The 25,436-nt window shown below is 43.1% G+C and overlaps 1 protein-coding gene across 1 annotated transcript in view; it reads right to left on the bottom strand.

The window, feature by feature from the left end:
• Positions 1–25,436, bottom strand: part of TENM4 (teneurin transmembrane protein 4) — a 380,735-nt gene that overhangs the window by 265,249 nt on the left and 90,050 nt on the right. Inside the window, 2 exon segments of the mRNA XM_086614637.1 lie at positions 18,815–18,985; positions 18,988–19,023. Coding sequence (XP_086470763.1) covers positions 18,815–18,985; positions 18,988–19,023 — 207 coding nt within the window.

Raw genomic sequence — 25,436 nt, 5'->3', positions numbered from 1 at the left:
GTTCTGCAGCAGGCAAAGAGACACTGGAGACACATCACTAACACTCGAGTGCCTCTGCAGTGAAACACATCGCAGCTGCCTAAGACCTGCATAGAATTGTAGGTCTTAAGATAAAAACGGACCACCTGATTTTCTGTTCTCATCTCCTGGGTAACCCAGCCCGCTACGTTTCACTCCACTGAACAGTAAACCAAGAGTTTTGAATACAAATTGGTGGGGGGAAAAAGAAAAAAAGACTACTTCAATTGCAAAGAGAGGGAAAATCTGGATGAGTGGAATAGAATTACTGAAATCAGAAAGTAACTAGGAGAGAGGAGTCAATACCCATGTGTTACAAAGATGACAAGAGATCTTTAAGAAACCACAAAGAAGTGGTCAAGACTTTGGTTTCATGTGTCTGTCAAAGAGAACAGTGGATACTGTCCCGGAGTATTGGCTCAGCGCTGACTGGTAACAAAAACTGATAGTCCAGGAAGTCCCAGCAACAATTCCAGCAAGATCAGCAAGCGTTCCTGGGAGGTTTCCCATTCAAGGACGGATCCAGTCTAACATCTGGTAGCATCAAGAAGATAATACATGACTAGTTTATTAGAACAACCTGGTGCAACTCAAAAAATATATAAACAGTGCTGCTTATGGTGAAGGAGGTAGCATGCAATATTCTAAACACTCTACAACACAAAAAAGCAATTAGCAAATTAATTTTCATCTCAATCTGGAATCTAGCAATACTAAGAAATATATTTTTGTAATAATGTCTTGTTTTTTGTTTTTTGTTTTTTTTTTTGTATAAGGAATTGGCCAGTAACTATTTCTATAACAATATGACTTTTCTCATTCCTACTGATAACGATGGGACTATTTTATGACTGACAAGCGCAGTGAGTCTTTTCATTCTATTTTTAGGCTCTATATCAAATGAGGAAAACCTGCTGCTTTTTCTACTATCGCAACACTTTGTCTTTCAGTGTGCTGTTCATGAGCTACTGAAGCTTATTATATTTAAATAATAAAATAATGCAAACCAAGAGAGCGATTCTGTACAAACACAGATTAAAGTTCTTTACCTAGAGCCGTGCTTAGGTCACTCCTAAGGGAGGCTGAAGGGAACAGCCTGTGTGTGTAAGGGAAAACACATTCCATGGTTAAGGACAACTGTCTTTCACATTGCTGCCTTTTAAGTAGCAATGGGAATCGAGCAATGCTGATTTCTAAGAAAAAAAAAAAAAAAAACAAACCAAATTTGCTTTTGAGCACAAACAGAGATAATTAAAGCGCTTGCTTTAACGGGAAGCTGCATGAGAAAACAACTTCGCACTTTTGAGGACGCACACTGTGTTTCTTGTTATGCCAATTTATTTTAATTAATTGGAAAAACATTTGTTTGAGGCATTAGCAATGCTAGCACTTAGCCTGCCATTTTGCCTCCCCTCCAAATGCCCAGGATGGCAATTCCAAAGCAGAGCACATCTGGGCAAGGAGGAATCTCTCCTTCTGGCACAACGCTAAAAAGGAGCAGTACAAATTCAATGGGCCAAATCTTTGTCCTTCCACTCACCTGGGGTAGAGCTGAGCTATGCTTCCTAACGTGATGGAGTTCATCACTGCACAGACACATGATTTAACCCTTAATGGAGTGTGAAGTGGTGCTCGTGGCATTGCAGGGGCAAGTTCATGCTTCCCAGGGAGGAAGACTGCAGCTGACAAACCACACCACCTCCTGACAGGCAATCTGTGACTTGGATTTAATCTCCGAGTGTCACGTATAGTAGTTGGCCTAAAGTCCCACTGGAGACAGAAGGAAATTTGACAGTATGAAGAGGCTGGAAGGATCAAACAAGTTAGACTGCAACCCAGGTGATAGTCCTGAAATACAGAGGGAAGATACTGATCTTCGTACTGATACGACTTATTCTCCCTTCTTGATTCCCTACTCCATCTCTCATTTCTGAAACCACCACTAAGTTTTATAATTTATGCATAAGCAGCTGCGCCTCTCCAGCAGTGTCTGGAAAATGGAAATAAAAAATACCATCATCCATGTTCCTCTTCGCATCCTTCATTCAAAAAATGAGACTAATTGACCTGCCCTCACCTGCTGTTGTCCTTATTTTGTCTACGCAACCCAAAAGAGTTGGGTAAACCTTCTCCAAAAGGAGGTGGGCCCCAAAAAACATGTGATTGACATGACTACTTAAAAATCCCTATTTCTGAAGTTTGAAAATGTAATTGAACATGTTAATACTTCAATATTTTTATTTTTAAACTTAAAGTTTATTTTAATAATATATTTTGGATTTGCTTTATTCCTCTTCAGTCTGCAGCTGAGTCCCATGTTTAAACCTGTTGTCCACAATAAAGAGCACTAGAAACTTTACTCTTCTTTTAGTTGGACTGAAGTTATTGGCTAATTGGAAAATTCCAGGGGCTGGCATACCAAAATAACCACCAAACACCTCTAGAGATTGCAAAATCAAATGCAGGTTTTGCCCTAACACATGCAGAAAAAAATGCTACTAATATCACCAGTAATATCGCCCAACTGGAACCGTTTGTCTTACCAGAAACACTAAAACCTCGGGAAACAGAGCAGTTTTGACAGTTGCATAGCAACCTGAAAAAGGAAAGGTGGTCATTCCCCGAGGATGAGTGTGGTACAAAAGGGGTAGACAGTAACTTGGCTCCAGCTGAGGTTGTTGGATGGTGCCAGCCTGACCTTAGACCAGCTACAACCCAGCAGGCAGCGATTCCTGCAGCGCGACTCTGCCAGCTCTCCGCCAGTGCCTCCCGCATGCGATCGGGCCGGCTATTAGCATCCAAATAGTACGAAAGCTCTCAGAATAAATAAGCCAGAAGACTAAGTGAAACAGCATGTGTGAAATGGCAGCATTGAGCAAGAAGTTCTCCAGCCAAGGCAGATTCAGCACTCGAACGGCTCTGCCATACGGCATGTAAGGAGCTGCTGTACGATATAGACCGAGAGCGAGAAGTGATCCACCCCAACCTCACCATGTGACAGACCACAAAATCATCAGGGGGAAAGTCAGCCTTTCCATAAGCTACTTAAAAAAAGATCTGAAAATACCTGAGCTTGCATATTTTGATCACCTTAAACTCCTGCTGAAGTCACTGAGACCAAGTCCTAAGTTGTATGCGATTGCTGATTTACTCAGTGAAGTATCCTGGTAACACATTACTATGACTTGTAACCTCCACAACTATCACTTGCTGCTGTGACAGTGCCTGCACTGCCTACTGGCTTTGGTACATTAGAACCATTACCACTAAGGAAAACTTATCATATAGAAGAAATTTACCATATTTTTGCAAAAGAAGGGAAAAACCTGTACGTTAAAACTAATGAAGTGCAAGTTTTGATTTTAATTCCAAACCGGTGAAGACCAAGCGACCAGAGAAGTGTAACCAAGGAGAAAAACTTGCCCCTAACCTTTCATTCTCTTTCACAATAATCTTATTTTTTTCTGTTCGATTTTTAACCTTCTCTGTCACCACCAGCACTAAAAGCTGTTTTTTTTTCCCGTCTTTTGCTGGAAGAACAAACAAACAGTTGCCATTTCAGTCAAAGCAATGTTATTCTTTGGCTGGCTGGCACTGGTTTCAGCTCTCAGGGCGGTCAGTTCCTTTGGCTCGCATCCAGCCCGCTGAATAAACCATTCTGGCAGTAAGTGCAACTCAGTTTGGGCTCAGAAATCAGTGTCTCAGACCTGTTTCCAACCTGGGCTCTTCCAATTTACAGCACTCTGACGCCACGGGAAGTACACCAGGCCAATCTGAAACTCAGATATATTTGAAACAAAGCTTTCTTGAATGCTCTTAGGTCTTTTTCTACCCTCTTCTTCCACCTCTCTTTAACGTTTGCAGGCTGGAATTTAATGCTCTTTTTTTCTGCCAGAAGTTTGCCTTTTGCAACAAGTACTTGTTGCCATTTCCAGGTGAGCCATTTCCTCCAAAATGCGCAGCAGTGGCAGAAATCACAGACAGATCCTTATAATCTCTTCCCTTTTTCTCACTTCCCACCTTTTATATGGAGCACTCCGAGGGTCAAGAATAATTTTCCTGAAATTACAGAGCTCGTGTTTTTATAGACCTGCAGTCACCCAGTGCAAGGCTTTGGACTCTTACAGCGCAAAGTGGAAAACACAAGGAAACTGGTAATACAGGAGAAACTATGGTTCAGTAAGTGCAAAGGCTGGCTGGACGGATTAAAACTGCAGGACTGGGTACTTAAGACTTCCCTTACACTCCGTTTTCTGGCAGAATAACACCACCAGCAGAATTCCACTTTACTGGGATAGGGGACGGAGCGAGGAGCTGTTTGTGAAAAGGGCAGCAGATGGGAATGCAAAGTTTGAGAACTTGGATTGAGCGCTGTGTTTCAGTGCTCAGTATTTTCTCTTTCCTCCCCTCATTTTTCACACCATTACGATTCTGCCGGAGACACCCGACTCAAAATGAACAAACAAACATGCTTTGTTCTGTATCAAAATCTACTGGCGCTCATACAGCTGCTGCTGAAGCCACCGTGACACTTGAGCTGGACCAGCAGAACCCACTCCAGCAGTTGAGGGAATGATGGAGTGACAGATTTAACTACAAAACTAATCCAAACGCTGTGTTTCTACTGCACAGGTGTGTTCAGGGATTATCTTTCTGCCTAAATCACTCAGGCTCTAAAGATCCTTTCTCTCGCCTTCAGTTCCTCAGTCTATCTGAAATAAACTTTCTGTGGCTACTGTGCTGAAAAACTTCCAGGGAAATGAATTCTGTAAGACTTCAAATGTTATCATTACCTCTTGTACACAATAATTTATCAATCACTGTAGCATGCAAACATCCTACTCTCTTAGCATCTGAGCAGATGAAAGTTTTCCACATTCTTTAAAGGGATGTTAATTAAATATTACCCGCTTCCAGTGCCCTGCAAAGAACAATTTTGGGAAAAAAAAAAAATTAAGAGCGTCTCTAAATCCTGCACATAAATATTACACTAAGCCAAGATGGAGACAAACAGCTAAAAAATGCAAGAGCCCTGAGACATGTTTGAAGTTGTCAGATAAAAGTTTGCACACACAAACTCCCATTTAAAACTAGAAGTAATTTGAAGAGGTTCTACTTAATGCACGGCACAGCAAATACGGGTTCTGGTTTCCAACAAAAAGTGACATGCAGTAAAATATTTAGGCAATCTTTTGAGGACTGCATAGCATTTCATAAATTAAAGGGCTTTAGTCAGCTTTCCACGTGACAGCAACCAACCCGCAGCTCAGGCAAAGGAGAAACCGTTCATGTTTTATCCCAAGATGGATTGGAGGAACTTCTGGCACGGACTGACACGGATATAAACCGTTCAAGAGAGAAGAATTGAAAGACCAAGCAAACTGTTTTAAATAGAAGCTACCACAATATTCAGCTCTAGCCTAAATTCCCTCTCAGAAAATCATGTGTTCAAAAATCAGGACTGTATTTTCAAATAGGTAGTTAAAGGTGCCTTTGCAAAATTCACAGTTATGTTTGAAAATCATTTATTTCTCATTCCATTAGCAAACAGGATATTTTATGCAGATGTAGATAGATGTAGTAATTGGATGCCTAACTCTGTGTTTTTGTATTTGATATGAATTCCACGCATGAACATCGTGGTCGTTTGCAAACTGGGGAAAACTCCTGACCATCCTAAGCTGCTTTCAGCAGGTGAAATCAGGTCTGGGAAGTGGCTCGCAGACTGTTAGAAATCAATCGCACCAAAGCGCTCAATTCTGTCAAGTGTCTCTGTGCAGCTTTTGGGAGAGAACACAGTGTAGTGGTTGTTACCAAAACAGGAGAATAAGAGGAGATGAATCCCGCCGCCATGGTATCGCAGAATGCTTGGGTGACCTTGGGCTCGGCACTCGTGACCTCTGTAAAATTGAGATAATCGCACTTATCTGATTCGAGGAGGTACCAGGAGACCTACTGTTTCCTAATTACTTAGGAGATATGCACAGGAAAGGCACAATATAACTACTTCTGCTTTTAAAAACACTTACATGGGTTAGGTTTCTGGAAATATCTACTGGTGAAACGAAAGATTTTACCCATCTGTGTAAAAGTGTCAAGTACTGCTATTATTTTGACCTCGTTGATAAAGAAAGGATGGGTGGTCTGGTAGACTGAAGCACATTTTGGCTGGAAGCTATTACCCTTTGAGACGACCTCTTGTTTCAAGTTTCATTGGTGTATCAGAAAAGTTACAGGCAGCAACAGTAAGAATTTCTGTAACTCATTCTACGAAACCACTAAAATCTGCTTTGTCTCCTCTGACCTGCCACTCCTCTATACCGGTCCTAATGGTATTTTTCCAAATCAAGAGTACGGTAATGGCAGGAAGCAATGTCACTCCCTTCGGGTTTTACCTGACCTGTCTTTCTTTGGGTACTCACTGCACATGTGAAGCTTTACTAACCTCAGTCGTCCCACACTGTTAGAGAGGTGTAGAAAAACTGACTTCAATACAAAGAAGGGCAGGAAAAATTATGGTAATTTAAGAGGAGGAATGAATTTAAAAACAAGATGCCTGTATGAGGAGCTATATGGCTCGAGGTAGAAGGGAGATCTGTGTGATAGCCTCATGTAGCCATACGGTTTTAGGGAGAGAAGTTGTTTAAGGTGCTTTTGGCAGGAGTTATGTAAACTGAGTAGCAAGGAAAAGAGCTAATTTATATTAAAACATAGCTCAAGGAACCATCAAGTGGTAGTAGTCTTACTACTGAGGCAAGACTCTGGAGAATTTTTACAAAACCTCCACATTGGGCTAAGCAGGGCAAGGCAAGGAAGGGGTCAGTAGAATCACAGAACCATAGAATGGTTTGGGTTGGAAGGGACCTCAAAGATCATCTAGTCCCAACCCCCCTGCCATGGGCAGGGACACCCTCCACTACACCAAGTTGCCCAAAGCCTCATCCAACCTGGCCTTGAACACTTCCAGGGAGGGGGCATCTACATTGTCTCTGGGCAACCTGTTCCAGTGTGCAAGCATTGGTTTTAACCTGGAATAATCCATGCTGATTTTCATTTCACCACAACAATTTTATTCCAGAAATACCTATACAGAATCCCGATATTGGCACCTCTGTGTGAAGTGCTCATTTACTACAAAGTATGATTGTTTTACCAGCTCAGTCTCTTTGCCAGGATGAACCACTCTGTCATTTCTACCAGTAACGCAACCCCTACCCACACGTGCTTCAACACCAGGCTTGACTAATGCATGACTCTTCCTGCCGCGCTCCTTGTGAAACGCTGTGTCCTATCACGTTGCCACGGCGCTGCCGCTAGATTTATCGCTGTGACTAAATCATCCCATCATACCACTTCTGCGCTGTGCTGCTTCCATTACCACCTCATGTATCAAAAGCATTGATTTTACACTTGCCAGCTTTCCTCCTGAAGCACTCCAAGGTCTCGCAGCACTTTATTACACCCCAAGCCCACTCCCATGGCTGCCATGCTAATGAGGCATGTGTTGCTACTTTAATTTTTCTGAAGCAGGTCACAAAGCCCGATTCTCCTCATGTGGGAGAACCCAGAGTCCAATTCCTGAGCTGTCATGGCTGGCTGGTTTTGAAGAGTGCATATGATGATGACACAGACTCTTGTATTACCGGCCTGGCCACCGCAACACCCCTTCCCCCCCAAATACGGAAAATAAATACAGCCGCTTACGGCTTCAGAATGCTTTTCCCTATTTACAGCATGTTGTACTTATCGAATGCCTATTATCCTGAGGTGTCCAAAATGCTGAAATTACAACCTGCTTAACTTCAGTAATTCTGAGAGGCAGGTTTCTGTTTGGTCTTATTTAGACAGGAAGAAAATGAAACACACCGAGATTAAGAGACTAAATTGACGGGATATCTAGAAACACCCTGAAAACCTACAGAAATTTCACATAACAGAAAAAAAAGCTCAGATCATCCAGAAAGGAGCAATGCATTTTAAGACAGTAGGTAAAAACCACCTGTAATTTACTGCCCTGTAATTTACTGCCAGAGCATCCTCAGTTAGGATAGGTAAGAAAGACAAGAAGTGACCACAGTAATTTTTAGGCTACTCTAAAAGGCACCCCAAATGCCCTTGCTGTATTTTGTAGGGTCAATATCTGAGGAATGCTGATGTCCTGAGGAATGAAAGGTTAGGAACAATTAGGAGGCAATTAATGAGGGCCAGTCCTGCCTTCTTATTCTGACCACTCTTACCAACGAGGCTACTTGCTGTTTGAGACAGTTGATGAGTAAAGGGGACGGATTCGGGCTCAGTAGTCCAAATATCACGGAGTCACTGGTCTCTCGCCCCACTATTGCTGCCTTTAGTGAATGGTTGTATATTTTCATGCTGCTTTGACACATCAATATCAGCTGACCTCTTGTAAGCAGAAATGTGATATCCTAAATGTCTGAATTTTATTAGCTTCTGTCATACTGTTTTACGATTTGAACCATTTTGTCTTTTTGCTACACTTTATCTGCTTTTTATGGAAAAGGCTTTAATTAAGTAGGCTTCCATTAACAGGCCTAATTGTTACACAGAAAGAGAAAAAAGATCTATTAAATCTTCCCTGTTAAAAGTCAGGGTAGACTTTGAAGACATGTTACTAAAAGAGTGCCTAAACTTTGTGGCATCACCATCCTTTACCTACAGATGTGAGCACATGTTGAAAACCAGGAGTAAAGCCCTGCGACACTGTGGATGTAGCAGCAGAATGGAGTGGGAGCAGAAAACCAGTATTTTTCATTTTCAGTCAAGAATCTAAAAATCTCCAGAGCTTGTAACAATCAAGCAATGATCATTATCCTCCATTTCACTCATGGAAGAGCCAGGCACTAGCATTTATGTTACTTGGTCAAGGTCACAAACTGTCACCAATCTTCTGACTCCCATTTCCAGGCATTATTTACTACAAAATACTGACCTTGTCGTCGTAGATTTTGAGCCAATTCCAATCACACATTGAAAACACTACACCAGCTATTCCATCTGTATTTGGGGTTTTTGCCTCCATTTACATGGCAGGAACCAAAACCAAAACCAAACTTTTAACCCTTCAAATTCTGGTGTTTTCCAAACTGCCAGCAAAATGAATTCTTATGTGGGATGCGTATACCGAGGCTTGTAGTCCTCAAAGGCTTAACCCAATTGACTCTTAAGGTACTGTGACAGTCTTTCATATAAATCCCTCCAAGATCAAAGGCTGCTTCTGTGCCATAACTGTCTATCACATCAGCTTTACTACCAAGCACGGGCGCAAAGGGCTTGGACCTGCTGTTAGACACAGGGTTAAGGATTGCCCTCTCTTGAACAAAACAACCCTACTGCTTCGCACCCAGGTACAGATGGGAAGTAACTTCAAAGGATACACCGTGGTTCATACACACGCAGCAAGGAGCTGCACTATCCCCTCATGTCATGTTCCAAATATCATTTTCCATAAAACTTGTGCTGTATCCACAGAAGGCACTTTTTCCTCTGAGTTACTGCCTCAAACGTTATAACCCGATCCTTTCCCTTCTACTCAGAGCCTCAAAGCTCCCACCCAGAGCACGTTAAGCTATCGCTGCTTTAGTTGAAGAATTTGTTGGGGTCACATGATGGTTTGAAAGCTGTGGTTGAGATTAATAGTGTGTTACAATAAACACAGTGAATAATGCAAAGCCCAGAAACGATGGAGGAGGAAGTGGGGGGAGATATCTTCTGAGGCTATGCAGTTATTGGATGTTTAGTTTGAAAGAACACACAGGTCAGAACGAGACTTCTGGCATCTTCTCCCTTACAAATTAATCACTGTTCACAGTGGCCAGCAAATTTCAGCTTATAAATAAAGTTCAAAGCCTCCAGGTCCTCATTTTAAAATGGAGACATGTGGCTTGAAAACAGCTAATGGAACAAGCCTTCCCAAAGCTTGAGCTCATTCCCAACTGAGAGATCCATTTCACAGTAATAACACAACGCAGTCACGAGTACACGAGCATCAGACTTCCTTCCTGTATTTTAAAATACTTTGCACTTCCACACCGGCTTTTATCTGGTGAACGGAAAAAGTTCTGATGAACATCATCTACAACTTTTCAAAGTGTAGAAGACAAAACCCTGCAGGAACTGAGAGCACCCACAGCCTCCTACAAGATCCTCAGCCATACAGGCATCAGCCCAGAGATGATACATACCCAGAACTAAGAAGTTCAATACTATGCACGCCAAATTGGAAAAGATTTAGAAAAAAATATTAGTCTCTGCAACCTGCAAGTCTGCAAGTATGGAGCTATGGGTCCCTTTTTGTCTTCTCGTTCACCGCAGTGTAAACCAGGGCTAGCTCCAGTAGCATCATACAGATAAGGATATAGTTTGGAAGGACACTGAGGCCAATAGCTTCCTATATCCTGCATTTACAATGGAGAAAACCGAGGATAAGATTTTTAGCTGAGAAGTCTGTGGCAGAAACCAGAAGGGTGAATTCCTAATACTCCAGTCTCTGGACAACTCTGCCTTCAATGTCTTGTTCTACTAAAGCTGCCCAGAAGCATTTTTTTTCCACACAGAATCCGCTCCTTTGGGGGCTTTGTTTCATGTTAGTCACAAATCTCTCAGTATAACCTGAGGTAGACCAAAACACTGGCAGTCCTGCAGTGAAAAAGCATCTAATGGGCCATAAATTTATGTTTCATTTCCTTTAATAGTGTAATGATTAATTCCTTCTTCAGAGCAAGATTTTGTTGCACATTTGATAGTTACACTATAAAGAAAGAAAGGGGAGTTTTTAACATCAGGAAGGATCAAAGCCAGAATGCTGCTATTTTTGTTTGTGCTCTTGTAGCTTGACTCTTCAAACAGATTTTTCTCCCCAATTTTGTAAAGAAAAAGGTAAAAAAAAAAAATAAAAATCCATCTCAGATGAGACCTTGCACAGCTTGTCAAGTCTCAACCCACAGTGAATTTTTACTGCAGATATAAACCTCTGAAACGAGGGGTTTCTAATGGAAATGCTGACATAACCTTAACTATACCAATGCTGCTGTAATGCTCAGGTTACCAGGAATATTTCTGCTGCCAATTCAGTTTAACAAGTCTGAATGCATATAATTTGTTCCAGTTGTCTTTCCTCAGAGTGGGGCTCCTTTGTGCACACTTTCCAATGTGGCTTGCATTAAAAGAAAGAAAAAAAAACCCACCCTACTCCTATGTAAATTCTTATACACACTGATACGGTTTTATCACAGCTAAAAAGCTATAAATCTGCTTTAACTGATTCAGTGTGTTCCCTACAGGCCTGGAAAGGTGACTCATTTCATTGCTACCCTTCACTGAATGTGACAATCACAGCTTCACTTTGTTCTCTTTGGGGCATTGATTCTTCAACTAAAGCAAAAAAAAAAATCTGCCCTGACTTGTATGTATTCATATTATCCTCTCCTGACCAACCCTCCCCCTGTTTGAGCCAAAAGGATTTGAGCTGGGTCAGGATTTGACCCTCGTTCTGCTGGGAATCTAATCCCCATGCCTCCCACCAATACCAGCGATAAGAATCTAGTCCTGTGGCAAATGATTTGCTTCTCACCTTTGGCTCATCCTGAAGCCAAACAACTGCCAGGTTAAACAAATACTCTCAGGATGCGAAGTGAATTCGTGGGGCAAGAGCTTAAGGGACAGCAAGGTAAGTGGGCACCTCTAGAGCTTCATGTCCTCCAAAAGATCTGCAGCTTGCACGCCGAAATTGTTCTGATCTTTTCTCCTAAGAGGAAGAGTGAAACAGGAGGAACAAAACCTCAACAGGATGGCTCTGCTGCTCAGTGAATAGGAGCAGGAATCATTCATGATCTGATGCTCCTCACATCTGCCAGTTTACAACTTCTTGCTAGATCTTCAAAGGTCTAGGAGGCGGCGGCTTGGGAATTCAAAACCTGAAACTTGTTGTCATCTTTACAACAGAGGGAAATTTGGAGGAATGATTGGAGGGCAAATTTTCAAACACAACAGTGAATTTTTGGATGGTCTCCGTGAATTCAAGCAGATGACAACTGTGAAAATCAAGCCAAAATATCCAGATTGAGGCTCCTGACTAACTTCTCTGGCTCCGATGGACCCATAGTCAACCACAGCTCTTTCCACAATGAGTGGAAAAAGAGGAATCTCCTCAGGATGATTCAGACCCTGATGGCCTGAAATGCTTCTAACCAGATTGAAAGCTTGTAATTAATATGTCTCTTGTTTAGTTTTCTGACTAAAATTAAAAGGGAGGAATTTAGGTCACGGTGTCTCAGGCTGAACTCTGAACATGTTCCCAAATTAGAGGATAATTCAGTGAAAAATTATGTAAAACTGGTTTTCAAAATACTTTTTTCCAAGCTCCTTTGTTACCACCTTTTTTCGTCAATTGCCACTGTTCTAAAAAATGTTCTATTATTAAAGAATATTTTAAAACTACTGCTAAACTAAACATCTTTTGAAACCTTTCATCTGCTTGAGATGTTTTTTTCCTGAACTTCTGCAATGTTGCAGGGAGGTGTGATAGTGTTAAAAAAGTTTAACAGGGAACACAATAATCCAAAGAATATTTTTAATTTTTTAAAAGACACTTAGAAAATTATTGGCTATATCCTCCTATTCCTCAGTTTCCCTTCTATAACTATGAGTTACTATTATGAGTAACACTGACTACTAATGGACTCTGCAAAATTTCCAATAAAAGACGCAGAGATTAATTGTTATTCTTACTTAACACACTTACTCAAGTAGTAAAGAAAGCAGCAACAGAAAGCTCCGTGCAAGGAAAAAACACAGCAAGAGAATAGACCCTCCGTCCACAAGCCTTTTTGGAAAGAAAAAAAAAAAAGCCTTACATAAAAGAAAATTAAATTTAATTGGGATTAATTATTAGATGAGCAAAATATCAATTATTAAGATTATATTATCAAAGGTTCTTTTGCTCTCTTCAGTCAGATCCCTGAAAATTCTCCTTAAGAAGCCTTACATGACATCATGCTTTAAATTCTGTGGCTTTTGGGCTCCCTGCTGCAGTTTGATTTCTCTGCGACTGTCTCTTCCATCAGCATTGTAAACACCAAACCCTGTCCTTGAGCAGGACTCCTCCAGGACAACTCACGAGTCTGAAGTCGGACCTGAAGACCAGAGGAGTGATGCCTGGTTGGCTGGTCACGCTGGGCTGCAGAATGAGTCTGAGAACGGCAGTCTCTGCGTGGCAGACTATGCAGCACCAAACACATCACAGGTACTAAAGAAACAAACACTGAGCACATACATAGGTAGATCCAAAACTTTCAGCAGAAAGTGCCCTGTATTTCTGGAAGATGACTTCCTTTTAGAACCTGAAGAAATCCAGCCAGAGCAGCAGTAGTGGCAGATGATCTGGTCAGTTACTCATTGTAAAGTGCCAGAAATCTACGATTTATATCAAATCAAACTATCTAAAAAAAAAACCAAACAACCATAAATAAGGCTGTAGTAATCCTCATCAGCTTTTTTGTGAAGGATTTATCTTCACAAATCTGCACCAAACCATTTAACAAAATGCTGGAAAGTTCTTTCTGGAGAACAGGAAAGGGAGATAAATTAGAAATGGTGATTGTCTTCAACAATTCAAGGCTGATCATTAAAGATTAAAAAATCCTAAACAGAGAATAGGACACATTTTTTATCTTACAAATCAGGAGGTCTAGGTTGGTCCAACTTAGTAATGAGAAGGAAGATCTCAGGGAGACTTACTGCTTCAAATTGTCCAGCACTCTAAACAAAAATGTGGCAAAGGCAGCACACAAATCTGCATTAACTCCCTGGCTACGGATTTTGTTGGCCAAGTGGCTCGCTCACGCATGTTCCACTAAGTAGAAGCAGCACGTCGTGGTTTTGGGGGCTTCTGGGGTCCTGATTTGGCCTATTTTTCACTGAAATCAAGGATCCTATGGAAGTCGCGTTCATCTTTTGGGATCTGACCCTGGCATATTTATGTACACACGTGGTTCTTCCTCCTCCCCTCCACTGACAACGCAATCTCTGCCTGAGGTGAGGGCTGCATTGTCCATGCTTCACACAACGCTGAGCACTCCCCTTGGAATTCCAAGTCTAAGAACAGTGAATCACTCCTGCCTATCGTCACTATCGTCACCCTCTCTCCAGCAGCAACGTCACTGTGGGTGGCTGGCAGCATGACCCTCCACCGCTGCTTTTTTAGTGAGTAAATGCCCTCAGTGGTGGCAAAGGAACAGGACTGATTCGATCAGTGGGGAGCAACAAGAGCGGTTGGAATAGGGATGTATTTGAGGAAGAAGCCAAAGAAATTGGGGTACACACATTCAGAAGCGAGTGGTAGGATTCCAAACTATTAGTTCCTTCCTACAGAGACTTTAGTAGATGTTACCTCCAGTGTCACCGAAATAAAGTAGTTTCTAGGACTGGACACTCAGTTTTAGATATTCTTACAACTTTCTGGTGTCTCCTTACTTCTGCTAGAATTAAATAAAATCCATGACCTGATCTCTGAAATTGTATTTGAGAATATTAAAACGCCCAAAACGAGAGGTGATTTTGGATTTTATGGCTCCCCTCTGCAGAGGTTGTTTCAAATGTCCACATCCAGCCTTCCCATCTGCCTGACACGAGCAACTTAAAGAGACACACCAGCCCCCACAAAACGACAAACACGCACATCACCGTGGATGCCCCCTCCACTGACGAAAGAGCTGGAAGAAGCCACACACTTCGGCTTTGACCACGAGGCAACACGACCAGCGTTCTCAAAGGAATTTAGATGTCAGCTTTCCACAGATTTCATATATTTTTCCAAATCTGCTCTTTGTCATCCTGCACGTCAGCTCCCCAGGGGGATAACAGTCATTTCCCTACCTCGCAGCTGTAGGGAAAGCAGAGATGTACCTGCTAACGTCCCCAGTGCCGCAGCTGGGGATGCTGGGGGATGCGGACAGCAATGGTCAGGCCAATGTGCTCTTCCTAAACACCATTCCCTAAAGACACTTGATTTAAAAAAAATAAAAATTTCATGTTATTTACTGGTTCAAACGGAAGAAAGCTGCTGCTGCTGAGCCAATCACCAACCTCTACAACCCTTTCCTTGGCTGGCACTTGACCGTTCCCAGCCAGTCGGCATCCTCCCTACAACCCCACTGGCTTGTGCTTCTCCTCCCGTACGACTGTCAGAGACTGCACGGACCGATGTTCGGATCCCACACAGCATTTGTCAGTTTCTTAAAACAATCAGATAAACGATTGCATGTCTTCAGACAGTTCTGGCTTCTCATCAGTCACATACACATATATCTACACACCAGTATGTACAGATACTGACTGATGAGAAATCTGAAGAATTAATTAGTGTTTCTGGATGTCAACTAAGATACTCCAAGGCAGCCTCCTTTTCAAATAGTGCTGGAATCCTCAAATCTGGAAAGTTTAAGGTTTCTGAAAGGAAACATCCTGAGATGTTTGAGGGAGTTGGGGTTGTTCAGCCTGGAGAAGGGAAGGCTCTGTGAGGCCTTTCAGTGGTTAAAGGGGGCTTCTAAGGAAGATGGGAGTGAGACTTTTACCAGGGTCTGAAGTGATAGGACAAGGGGTACTGTTTTTAAACTAAAAGAGTATAGATTTAGATTTGATATAAGGAAGAAATTACTTACTATGAGAGTAGAGAGACACTGCAATGGGTTGCTCAGGTAAGTTGTGGATACTCCATCCCTGGAAGTGTTCAAGTTCAGGTTTGACAGGACTTTGATCAACCTGATCTAGTGGAAGGTGCCCCTGCCCATGGCAGGAGGGTTGGAACTAGATGACCTTTAAAGGTCGCTTCCAACCCAACCCATTCTATGATGGTACAAAATGGAGACATTCACATCCTAGTCACTTTGGGTAATTTTAGGTAAAATAAATTCTTCTGGAGTTGATATATAAACAAAACCAAACAAACAAAAGCAAAAAGGTCCAAGTCTGAAAAGTCTTTTTTTCCTTAAAAACCTGCTGATAGTATAATTACAGTAAGAATTGTAGATTTTTAATATTCTAAATTACTTTTACCTTGTAAGTAAAAAACCCACCCTAACAATGGCTTGTAATACATCCAATACAAAAAAAAAAAAGCCTTAAAAGATGCTTGCACATTTATATACTTATTAGTTTGTTCCAGCCTTCACTTGAAAGTTTAGTTGGACATTTTCTTGGAAGTGTAGGAATAATATTATGGACATTATTACCTTTCTGGAATGAAAGGAACTTAGAGAAAGAATAGCCTACTGTATCTTCAAAAAGTAGCATGTTTCTTAAGTTCCATGTGCATTATATTTGCAATTTACATGGGGATTTGCAACAGCAGTGCTGCTCCCTGGGTGTTACTTACTTTGGATGGACTTCTCTAAGGCTGAGTTTACACAGCTGTGGAAGGAAAACCTAGCCACAATCAATTAAAAAGTGCAACACAAATCCTTTGGACAGCATTCTCAGGCTATCCTGCTGTTGAGACAGCTACTATTCTCCAAGAATGAGTGCTCTAACTGTATTAATCTTAGTCCTAACCAAAATAAGCTTTTACTAATTTTCACCATTCAAGGAACATAAAAATCTGCTTTTGTCATTTAAAGTTTAAGCTGACTAAGCCTCATAGAAACAGAACCTGAAGGAACTAAAGCAATTAAATCCATTTACAGAGGTCAGAGGAGTCTCTGGGTTTTAGACATGATGGGCTTGTATGGTCTGTGCTGCTTATTCATGTGAACTCTCAGACTACGGGTTGATAGGTGGCAAAAGAAGTCACCTTTGTTTTCCTCCCGCCAGAAGAGTGACGCTGAGCTTATCCTAACAGGTCACCAGCGTGGGGGCATTACCTGCACTTCTGATTACTGAACAACTAGAATAAGCACACAAATGAGACCCCAGACGCCCTGTCTTTGTGTGGGACATATTTATTACCAACCTGCTGAATCCTACCCACAAAGAAGGCCTCAGGGAATGTAGTATGTCTACAAGCCGATGCAAAAAGTGCTGAGAAAAAAAGAGGATAAATAAGCAGGCAGCTGAAAAGCCTGAAGTCTAACTTACTCACCAGCACATCAATAATACAATAATGTCGTCAACCCACTGTGGACTCTGAACAATGCTTTTTCTGTTGTTCAGCTAATTAGTAAAAGAAGAGATTAAGGTCTTTAATCTCACTTGCTTTCCCTTTCTTCTCTCTTTCTACCTGGAGGGTGTGCGTGTATGTGTCCATATATATTCCTTTAAAGAACAAAGAGAAAGTGCATACATTATGATGTTGGAAACATGAGGCGGAGCGTGAGTTTGGCATTATTTCGAACCAGAGGCTCATCTACATGATTTCAGATTTCAATGTACTGCAACCGCAAGGATTCAGATGTGTATGTGTTACAGGGTGCGAGGGGAGTGGGGAAGCTGAACAGAGGATATGAATTCTAAGCAGCTTCCTGAATGAATACAACACTGTATTTCCCCCCACTCTCCTTAGGATGACAATTCAGAGGAGATAACCTTCTCCTTTGAAATACCCTGAAGGGAAAGTTTGTTTTTACCATAACAAATGCAACAAAAGAAAAGAAGAGGGAAGCTGGGAAAGGAGGAGGGGGGACACGACAAATTAAATGTCAAACTTTCTCTCCTTACTTGGAGATAACAGCATACTAGGAAACCTTCTTAGAAGCTTAACATAAATGGAGTTAAGCTGTTGCCAGCTGCAGTAAACCTCTCTCTCACCTTTCTCTCTTTCAAGATATCTTTGAATGCCTTCTCCTTCATCATAAATCAGACCTGTGAGCAATTATCACTCAAGCCGGATGGCAGCAGCCAGAGTGGCCACTGCTATTCCACTGCTGTAATCTGCACTTCATCAGGTTACACTACCCTTGATGAAATGTCACATTTCTTTGCCAATGAGCATTACCTCTCTGTTTATGACTCATTGTCTTTGCAGCAGAGAGCCGTGAATCTCATTCCTCTTCTTGAAATTTGTTTAAGCAGCACGGTCCATCTGGCAGTGCTGAGCACCCTCGGCTTCTGGTCGGGCAGCCTCAGAGCATCCCAGAAGCACAGGGTTCTACTGCTGCCTCAAATACTTACCCTGAGGGCATCTCTCAGCACCTCTGAGGAAGATGTGGACACAGACACTCTCCTCTGGCCTCTGAGGCTGAGCACAAGGGGCCGATGCCACTGTCACAACTCACGAGGAAACTCTGAGTTTTCTGCATTCCCTTTTCCATGCACGCAGCCCTTCGGTGACAGGTTTGTGACAGCGGCGGGAGCCTCCGGGCCGCTCTCCGCTGCGTGGGCTGGCGGTGGAGCGAGCCCACCCGGACACCTTCCTTCGGCCCTCCGCCTCGCCAGCCCCCCGGCCGGACCCCTGCCCGCACAGGGAAGGGGGCTCCTCTGGTGAGTTTTTCAGCCAGGAGAAAAACCAAAAACCAACAAACAAACCCAAACAAAACCAAAATCCCCCCAGAAAAAAAAGAAGGGGGGTCCAACCTTCAACTCAGGTGAAGCTTCTGAGCTCTGCCCAGGTACCACAGCGAGTGGTTCATCCCACACCACACCGCCCAGCAGCCAACATAAACCTTTCCAACGCTGCATTTTTCAGCCTTTACGAGGTGATTTTTTCTTTTCCCCTCTGTTTTACCCACCTCCCCATTTTTTTTTTTTTTTTTAAAAAAAACCCACCAAAATTCCAAAACCAACCCAAAAAGGGCACAGCCGCACCCCCAGCCAACCAAGAAAAGTAGGTAGAGAGAAAGTCACTCACCGTTGGCGGCGACACAGAGGTTCCCAGAGCCACTTTTAACTAGGAATGAATTAGGGACAAACTCTTCCTCAGAGTCAGAGTCCGCGGCCGGCGGGGCCGCGCCGTTGCCCGGCAACCGCCCCGGGCCCTCATTGGCCGGCGGCGAGGGGGGGGGGGAGGGGGACTGCTCGGGGGGGTGGAGGAGGCGGACGAACAGCGCAGGGGGGGACCTGCGGGCCACAGACACACGGACACACAGAGAGAGAAGGGAAGGAGGGGAAACACAACAAAACAAAACAAAACAAGAAATAAAATCAACACAAAGCGACGAAACGCAGAGAGACAAAAAAAGTTGAGCCGGGGCACGAAGGGAGGCCGCCCCCCCCTCTACCCCCCGCCCCCCAGCCCCGAGCGTGCCTGAGGGGCGGCCGCCTGCACATGTCTGCCCGCCGGCTGCTCGGAGCGGTGCGCCGCTGTCCTTCGGGTCGCGACTATCCGTCAAAACTGGTGTCCCGCGGGGCTTTTTTTTTAAGGTTTTGGCATCGGAGGGAGCCCCCGATGCCAGGTAACGCTTCGTGCTCGCTCAACGAGGCCAAATTGGCGCCGGGCTGCGTTGTGCTAAAGGGAAAGTTTTGCCCGGCGTGTTGTGAGGTAAATTATTTCAGGTTTCGGGTGAAAAGGGTCGAGTCGGTTTGGGGATTGGGTTTAATCGTTCCCTTAGCGAGTTTATGAGGCAAACGGCCTGAAAGCCGCCGGAACGCGGGCGGGAGGTGGAGGAGAGGGCCCGGCGTCAGGGCAGGAGCAAAGCTCGGTGCAGGCGGTGTCGTTTCATTGATTAAATCACGAGAAATGCAGCAAATTGGGTTCTGGGATAATATTTTGCATAAAACTGCACCTGATCAAGGAGGGGCTACTACTGACTGCGAGGAAATCGCATCAGGTACGCGGAGGTTAAGTGGATCCAATTCGAAAAGGGTGCTGTGAATAATTAATGGTTATCAGGGCCGTCTTCCAGTCAGATTTTTAAACAAAACTGGGAAATCAGAAGCAGCGAACTGGTGAAAAAAAAACTGCCGGGCAAACGCGGAGGTCAGATATGTGCAGTACATCAATAAAAACAGGGGGAATACGAACACAGACATAGGTTAAAATACAGGACAATGCATTTAAACATGAGCTTTTCCCCTTGATACATTTGATCTGAAAGTCATAATGATTAATCTCCCACATTTTCCCAAATACTGGAATGTTATCATGCAAAATCCATCAAAATAAAAGAATAACAGTCAGCATAAGAAAACTAGGAAACTTAAAGAACAATCTGTTTCTAAAAATACACATTTCAAACATAACATAGCACACAACATAGCTGTACGATTTTTCTTACTAAACACAACATGAACGCTTTAGAAAAAGGACATAAACCCAAAACAATAAAGTGGGTTTAACATTTAAATCCCCTAAAGCTGGTTCTGCTAAGTTTCTTTCCACCTTGGTTATCAGTTTTTCTCATGATAATCCCTTGGATATCACCTCCCTGGCATATGCAGGTCTTATAAATTGCTAATTAGAGCAGAAATGGTGGTGTTGGAGGCAAAGACTGGGAACTCGGGAGAACGTAGGATTGTACCTGTGCTCAGAGGCACCCAAGTGACTGTGGTCACCCGAAGGAGAAGCCACCCTTGGTAGAGAGCTTACGTTTTCTTGCATGAACTGAGTGGCCAGGTTGTGAGCCCTGTATGTTTTGTTATGATCAGCAGTGGAGTTGTCTGGGTCTCGTTCTTTCCAACAACCCTCCAGACAGAGAAGTTCCTCCTTTAGGAATGCAGCTTTTAAGGAATCCACTTCACACTCCCTGACCCTTTTTACAGTTCCAAGGCTATAACCTTCCCATTGTGTTAACTACCAGTAGGAGCTGGAGAGAGGGAGCAAAAAAGGGAGCCTGTGCAAGTGGATGAGCACCGCTTTCCCTGCCACAGACCCTGACGTGCAACTGGAGATTCAGCGTTAACTCTGATGTGCTCTTGATTTGCTATGCATTTGTCACAAAACAGGATTTTGCTTATTTCTAAGACTCTGAAGTCAGAGCCTGAATTCTAGTGTGAAGATGAGTGAAATGGAAAGGAAGTGTTAAACCTGTGTCTTCCTATAAACCCATGCAGTTTTTCAGTGTACTTTGTAACTAGAGGATGAATTTTTCCAGACATTGAGAGAGACGAACGAGATTTAAGAAATTGTTTCAAGCCTCTGACTCATTTACCCAAAGACCAGTAAAAATGCATAAAAAGGAGGTTAATGGTGTGACTACCCCTGACAAAAAAATTTGTGTGGTCAATGACAGTCGACCTCCAATGCTCTCCCTGTATGCTGGTCAGACAGCATGCTTGGCAGATCTATACATGAAGTCTGTTGTCTGGACATAAAGACCACGAGCAGAATGAGCTGAATTTGGAATCGTAACTCTAAAAGCAAAATGTCAGTGCTTTTGTCAGCCTACATCAGAAACTTTCTGTCATTTCCACATGGTTGCAGGTTTAGTTTTTTGATACGGACTTTCCCCATCTCCCAGTATTGCAATTTTGGCAAGAAGAAAAGAAAATTCATAAGGAAAAAAAAAAACAAAAGCAAAATCAAAACCTCTTTAATGAGAACTTTGGGTCTTAATCAACTGCACCATTGCAGAGTGCACATGAGAAGTTCCTGTAGGCTTTCACGGTCACTACATGCACTTCCAGCAGTGCATGAGCTGACCTTTACAAGGGAAGGTTCCCTAGGAATCGTGCATACTAACCACGTTACTGGGGGCTGCGCTACTGAAAAGGACACTGGCACATACAGCCGTGTTCCCTGGAAAATTCTCTTTTGGGCACGCAATATTGGGGTGGGTGCAACAGGAGATGTCACAAGCTGCTGGATGGAAGGTGTGCACTGGTCAGCTGTGCTGAAAATACCCAGTTAAAATGCATGGGGAGCAAAGTGGTACCTTCCTCTTTAACACGTCAGCAGCTCTGTTTATAAAACAAGAGTGTCTTAAGTGCATCCTTGAGGAGAATCGTCTCCTTTTCGCTGCTGGGACGGAAAACCAAAAAATTAAATCTGACCTTTTCACAAAAAATAAGCCCAAGAGAGAAGCGAAAGATACAAGTCTGTATCCTCTCAGACAAGTACCTCACTGAATTCACTGCGACTGCAGGTCCAAGTAAAACAAGCAGGATTCGGCCCGTAAACTTTCATTCCAGCTGCCAGAGCAAAATTTCTAATTGATTAGTAGCAAATGAATTCGCAGCAATACTGGGTTGCTATGGAACCTGAGCAAGTAGGCCAAGTCACTTCGCGGTATGTGCTGTTTCTCCTTCGAAAATACAAACCAGAAGGACTAGATAACACATTCATTATGCACACTCTTGCAATTTGGAAGCTAACTCAAAGGAAAACAAAATGGATTCCAAGTATGGGCCCCTTGGCATCAATTTGTAACAATCTTATATATCCGCTTGCAGTGAACAGTCAAAATTATGTTCTTTGGACTCGAGGCAGGAATAATATAAGTTGAATGTCTCTGTGTGAATGATACGTTACTTGCACATATTCAGAGGAAAATAGAACATAAACTTCTATTCTATCTATGTGCCAGGATTTCAGATTAAGATTAAAAAAAAAAATCAAGGGAAGGTATGTTAGCAGTCTCTGGTAGGTTTATGAAAGTACTTAAGAAGCACAAACTTTGGAAATAGGTTAATGCAAAGAATGTTTCCCAACTTAACTAAAGAACTCTGCAAAATTCAGGCAACCCCTTTAAATTTAAGGAAGAGACACATCAAAGTAGACTAGAAACAGTTAGGGGAAAGTCAGACGAACAATAAACATGCCTTCAGTTTGTGCTGCGCGTTTGGCTGTAGTATTTTGGAATACGGTGCATTTCTGGAATTACCCTGTCTCTTGCAGGAGTTGGCCTTCAGAGATCAAGAGCTGATTTAAAACGGGTGTATTCGTGCTAGTGTGAGCAGAAGGGCTGCCAGGGTTACAGAACACTCACGGAGGTACTTTTAGATGAAGGACAGTAAATTGTTTCGTAGGCTATATTCAGTGGATTGTACCCATATGTTTACAATTTGTCCCAAAAGAGGTGAAAAGGAGTGGATATACAAACGCTGACTTTCCGCAGAACTGATAACCACGAGGCAACGGGATTTAAGAGCGTTCAAGATACCCAGAATGGTATTATCTGCAATCAATAAATCATTAATAATCAGCTTTTTTTCCCATAGTGCCTTCTATGAAGCTTCGTCCAAGAATCTTTAAGAGCTTTACAAGTATTGAGTATGTAAGATTTGAAATACTGTTACCGGATCGGTTGGGATCTGTTACCAGGTTGACTGATAAAAATTAGATTGTCTGGGAACCTGACAGATGAGGAAACTGAGGCACAGAGAAGTGAAATAATTGGATCCAGGAAGGCTGTGGACATGACCAATGTGGAATGCCAATGGAATCCTGGGATGTATCAGAAACTGTGGCCAGCAGGAGCAGGGAAGTGATTGTCTCCCTATACTCAGCACTGGTGAGGCCACACCTTGAGTACTGTGTCCAGTTTTGGGCTCCTCACTTCAAGAAGGACATTGAGGTGCTGGATCGGGTTTAGAGAAGGGCAACAAAACTAGTGAAGGGTTTAGAGAACTTGTCCTATGAGGAGCGGCTGAGGGAGCTGGGACTGTTTAGTCTGGAGAAGAGGAGGCTCAGGGGGGACCTTATCGCTCTCTACAATTACCTGAAAGGAAGTTGTAGGGAAATGGGGGTCGGTCTCTTCTCCCACGTTATGAATGACAGGATGAGAGGGAATGGCCTCAAGTTATGCCAGGGGAAATTTAGGTTAGATATCAGGAAAAATTTATTTACAGAGAGGCTTGTGAAGTATTGAAACAGGCTGCCCAGGGAGGTGGTGGAGTCCCCATCCCTGGAGATGTTTAAAAACCGTGTGGATTTGGTGTTGAGCAACATGGTTTAGGGACCCTGACAGTGCAGGGTGAATGGTTGGACTGGATGATCTTGAGGGTCTCTTCCAACCAGACGATTCTATGATTCTATGACAGCGGAGTGTGTGCTGTACTGTGCTGGTGGGTGTATTATCCTGTCAAAAGAAAGCAAGTGTAAACAGATGCACCTCTTTCTTTGTCTTCTCCCCACTTTGCGCAGCAGTTTTGAGTGATTTTTATTGACATCCAAACTAAATCTTATTGACCTACATTAAAACTATAGCTAGGCTTGTGCTGGAGAAAACCACGACCTGCTTACACAACGGAAACGCTTAGGTGCCTCTCTCTGATAAAAGAAATCAACTAATAAACAAATCTACAACTCAGAGACTTCTATCCCACACCTTCTCTGCTTGATTAAAACCCTACAAGCATGAAGCATCTTATGTGAAAGAGACCCCACCTGGAATACTGTGTTCAGCTCTTGAGTCCCCAACACAAGAAGGACTTGGAGCTGCTGGAGTGGGTCCAGAGGAGGGCCATGAAGATGGTCTGAGGGCTGGAACACCTCTGCTATGGAGTCAGGCTGAGAGAGTTGGGGCTGTTCAGCCTGGAGAAGAGAAGGTTCCAGGGTGATCTTATTTCAGCCTTCCAGTACTTAAAGGGGGCCTACAGGAAAGCTGGAGAGGGGCTTTGGACAAGGGCGTGTAGTGATAGGACAAGAGGCAATGGCTTTAAACTGAAAGACAGGAGATTTAGATTAGATGCAAGGAAGAAATTTTTTACGTTGAGGGTGGTGAGACACTGGAACAGGTTGCCCAGAGAAGTTGTAGATGCCCCATCCCTGGAAGTGTTCAAGGCCAGGTTGGATGAGGCTTTGAGCAACCTGGTGTAGTGGAAGGTGCCCCTGCCCATGGCAGGGGGTTTGGAACTAGATGATCTTTGAGGTCCCTTCCAACCCAAACCATTCCATGATTCTATGAGTCTATTTGAAAGGTGATGGGCAGAGTGGGCATCAGGACGTCCCCAAGCATCACCTCTGAGACAGATCACCGACGGCACACGGGATGAGGTGGGAAGGGCAGTGCCCAGCCAGCTTGGCAGAGTTCAGTTCCCCGCAGAATATAAAAGGCAGTCATTTGCTCCACTAGTATTTCAGGGCGTCGGAGATCCTGCTGGGTTGAGGAGGGGAGTGGGAGAATATCTGGCATTTTGCTTTTCAAGGTGAAGGGGAACATATTATTTGAAGACGAGCCCTGATTATCACATGGTAAAAGACAGTTTTCTTAGCATCCCGGAGCCTCGCTCCCTCCGAGATGGAGAAAGAAGGAATTTTCCCAAGGGACAGACAGCATTCACTCCTTTCTCTTGGCAGCATATCGTGCCTTTCCTGCAGACAGCATAAAACACCTCTGGAAAAAGGGCAAGCTGAACTCGCTGTCTGGCGAAACACGTCAGTGAATCATAGGAGTAGGGAATTGTTGTGCAGATTTATTGCTGTTCTTCAACAATAGGTGGTCACAACATTGTTAGTTCAACAGGGAATATATATCTTGTGTTTAGAATTGATTAAAAAAGCAGCCTTGGAAAACTACTCTTAGTTATTTATATTTCCTGAATTTCCACCTGCACTTATGTTTATTTTATTTAATTCAATTTTGTGCATTTGA

The sequence above is a fragment of the Tauraco erythrolophus genome, chromosome 1, assembly GCF_009769465.1.
Source record: "Tauraco erythrolophus isolate bTauEry1 chromosome 1, bTauEry1.pri, whole genome shotgun sequence".
NCBI classification, from domain to species: domain Eukaryota; kingdom Metazoa; phylum Chordata; class Aves; order Musophagiformes; family Musophagidae; genus Tauraco; species Tauraco erythrolophus.
This window is presented reverse-complemented; position numbering and strand designations above follow the sequence as displayed.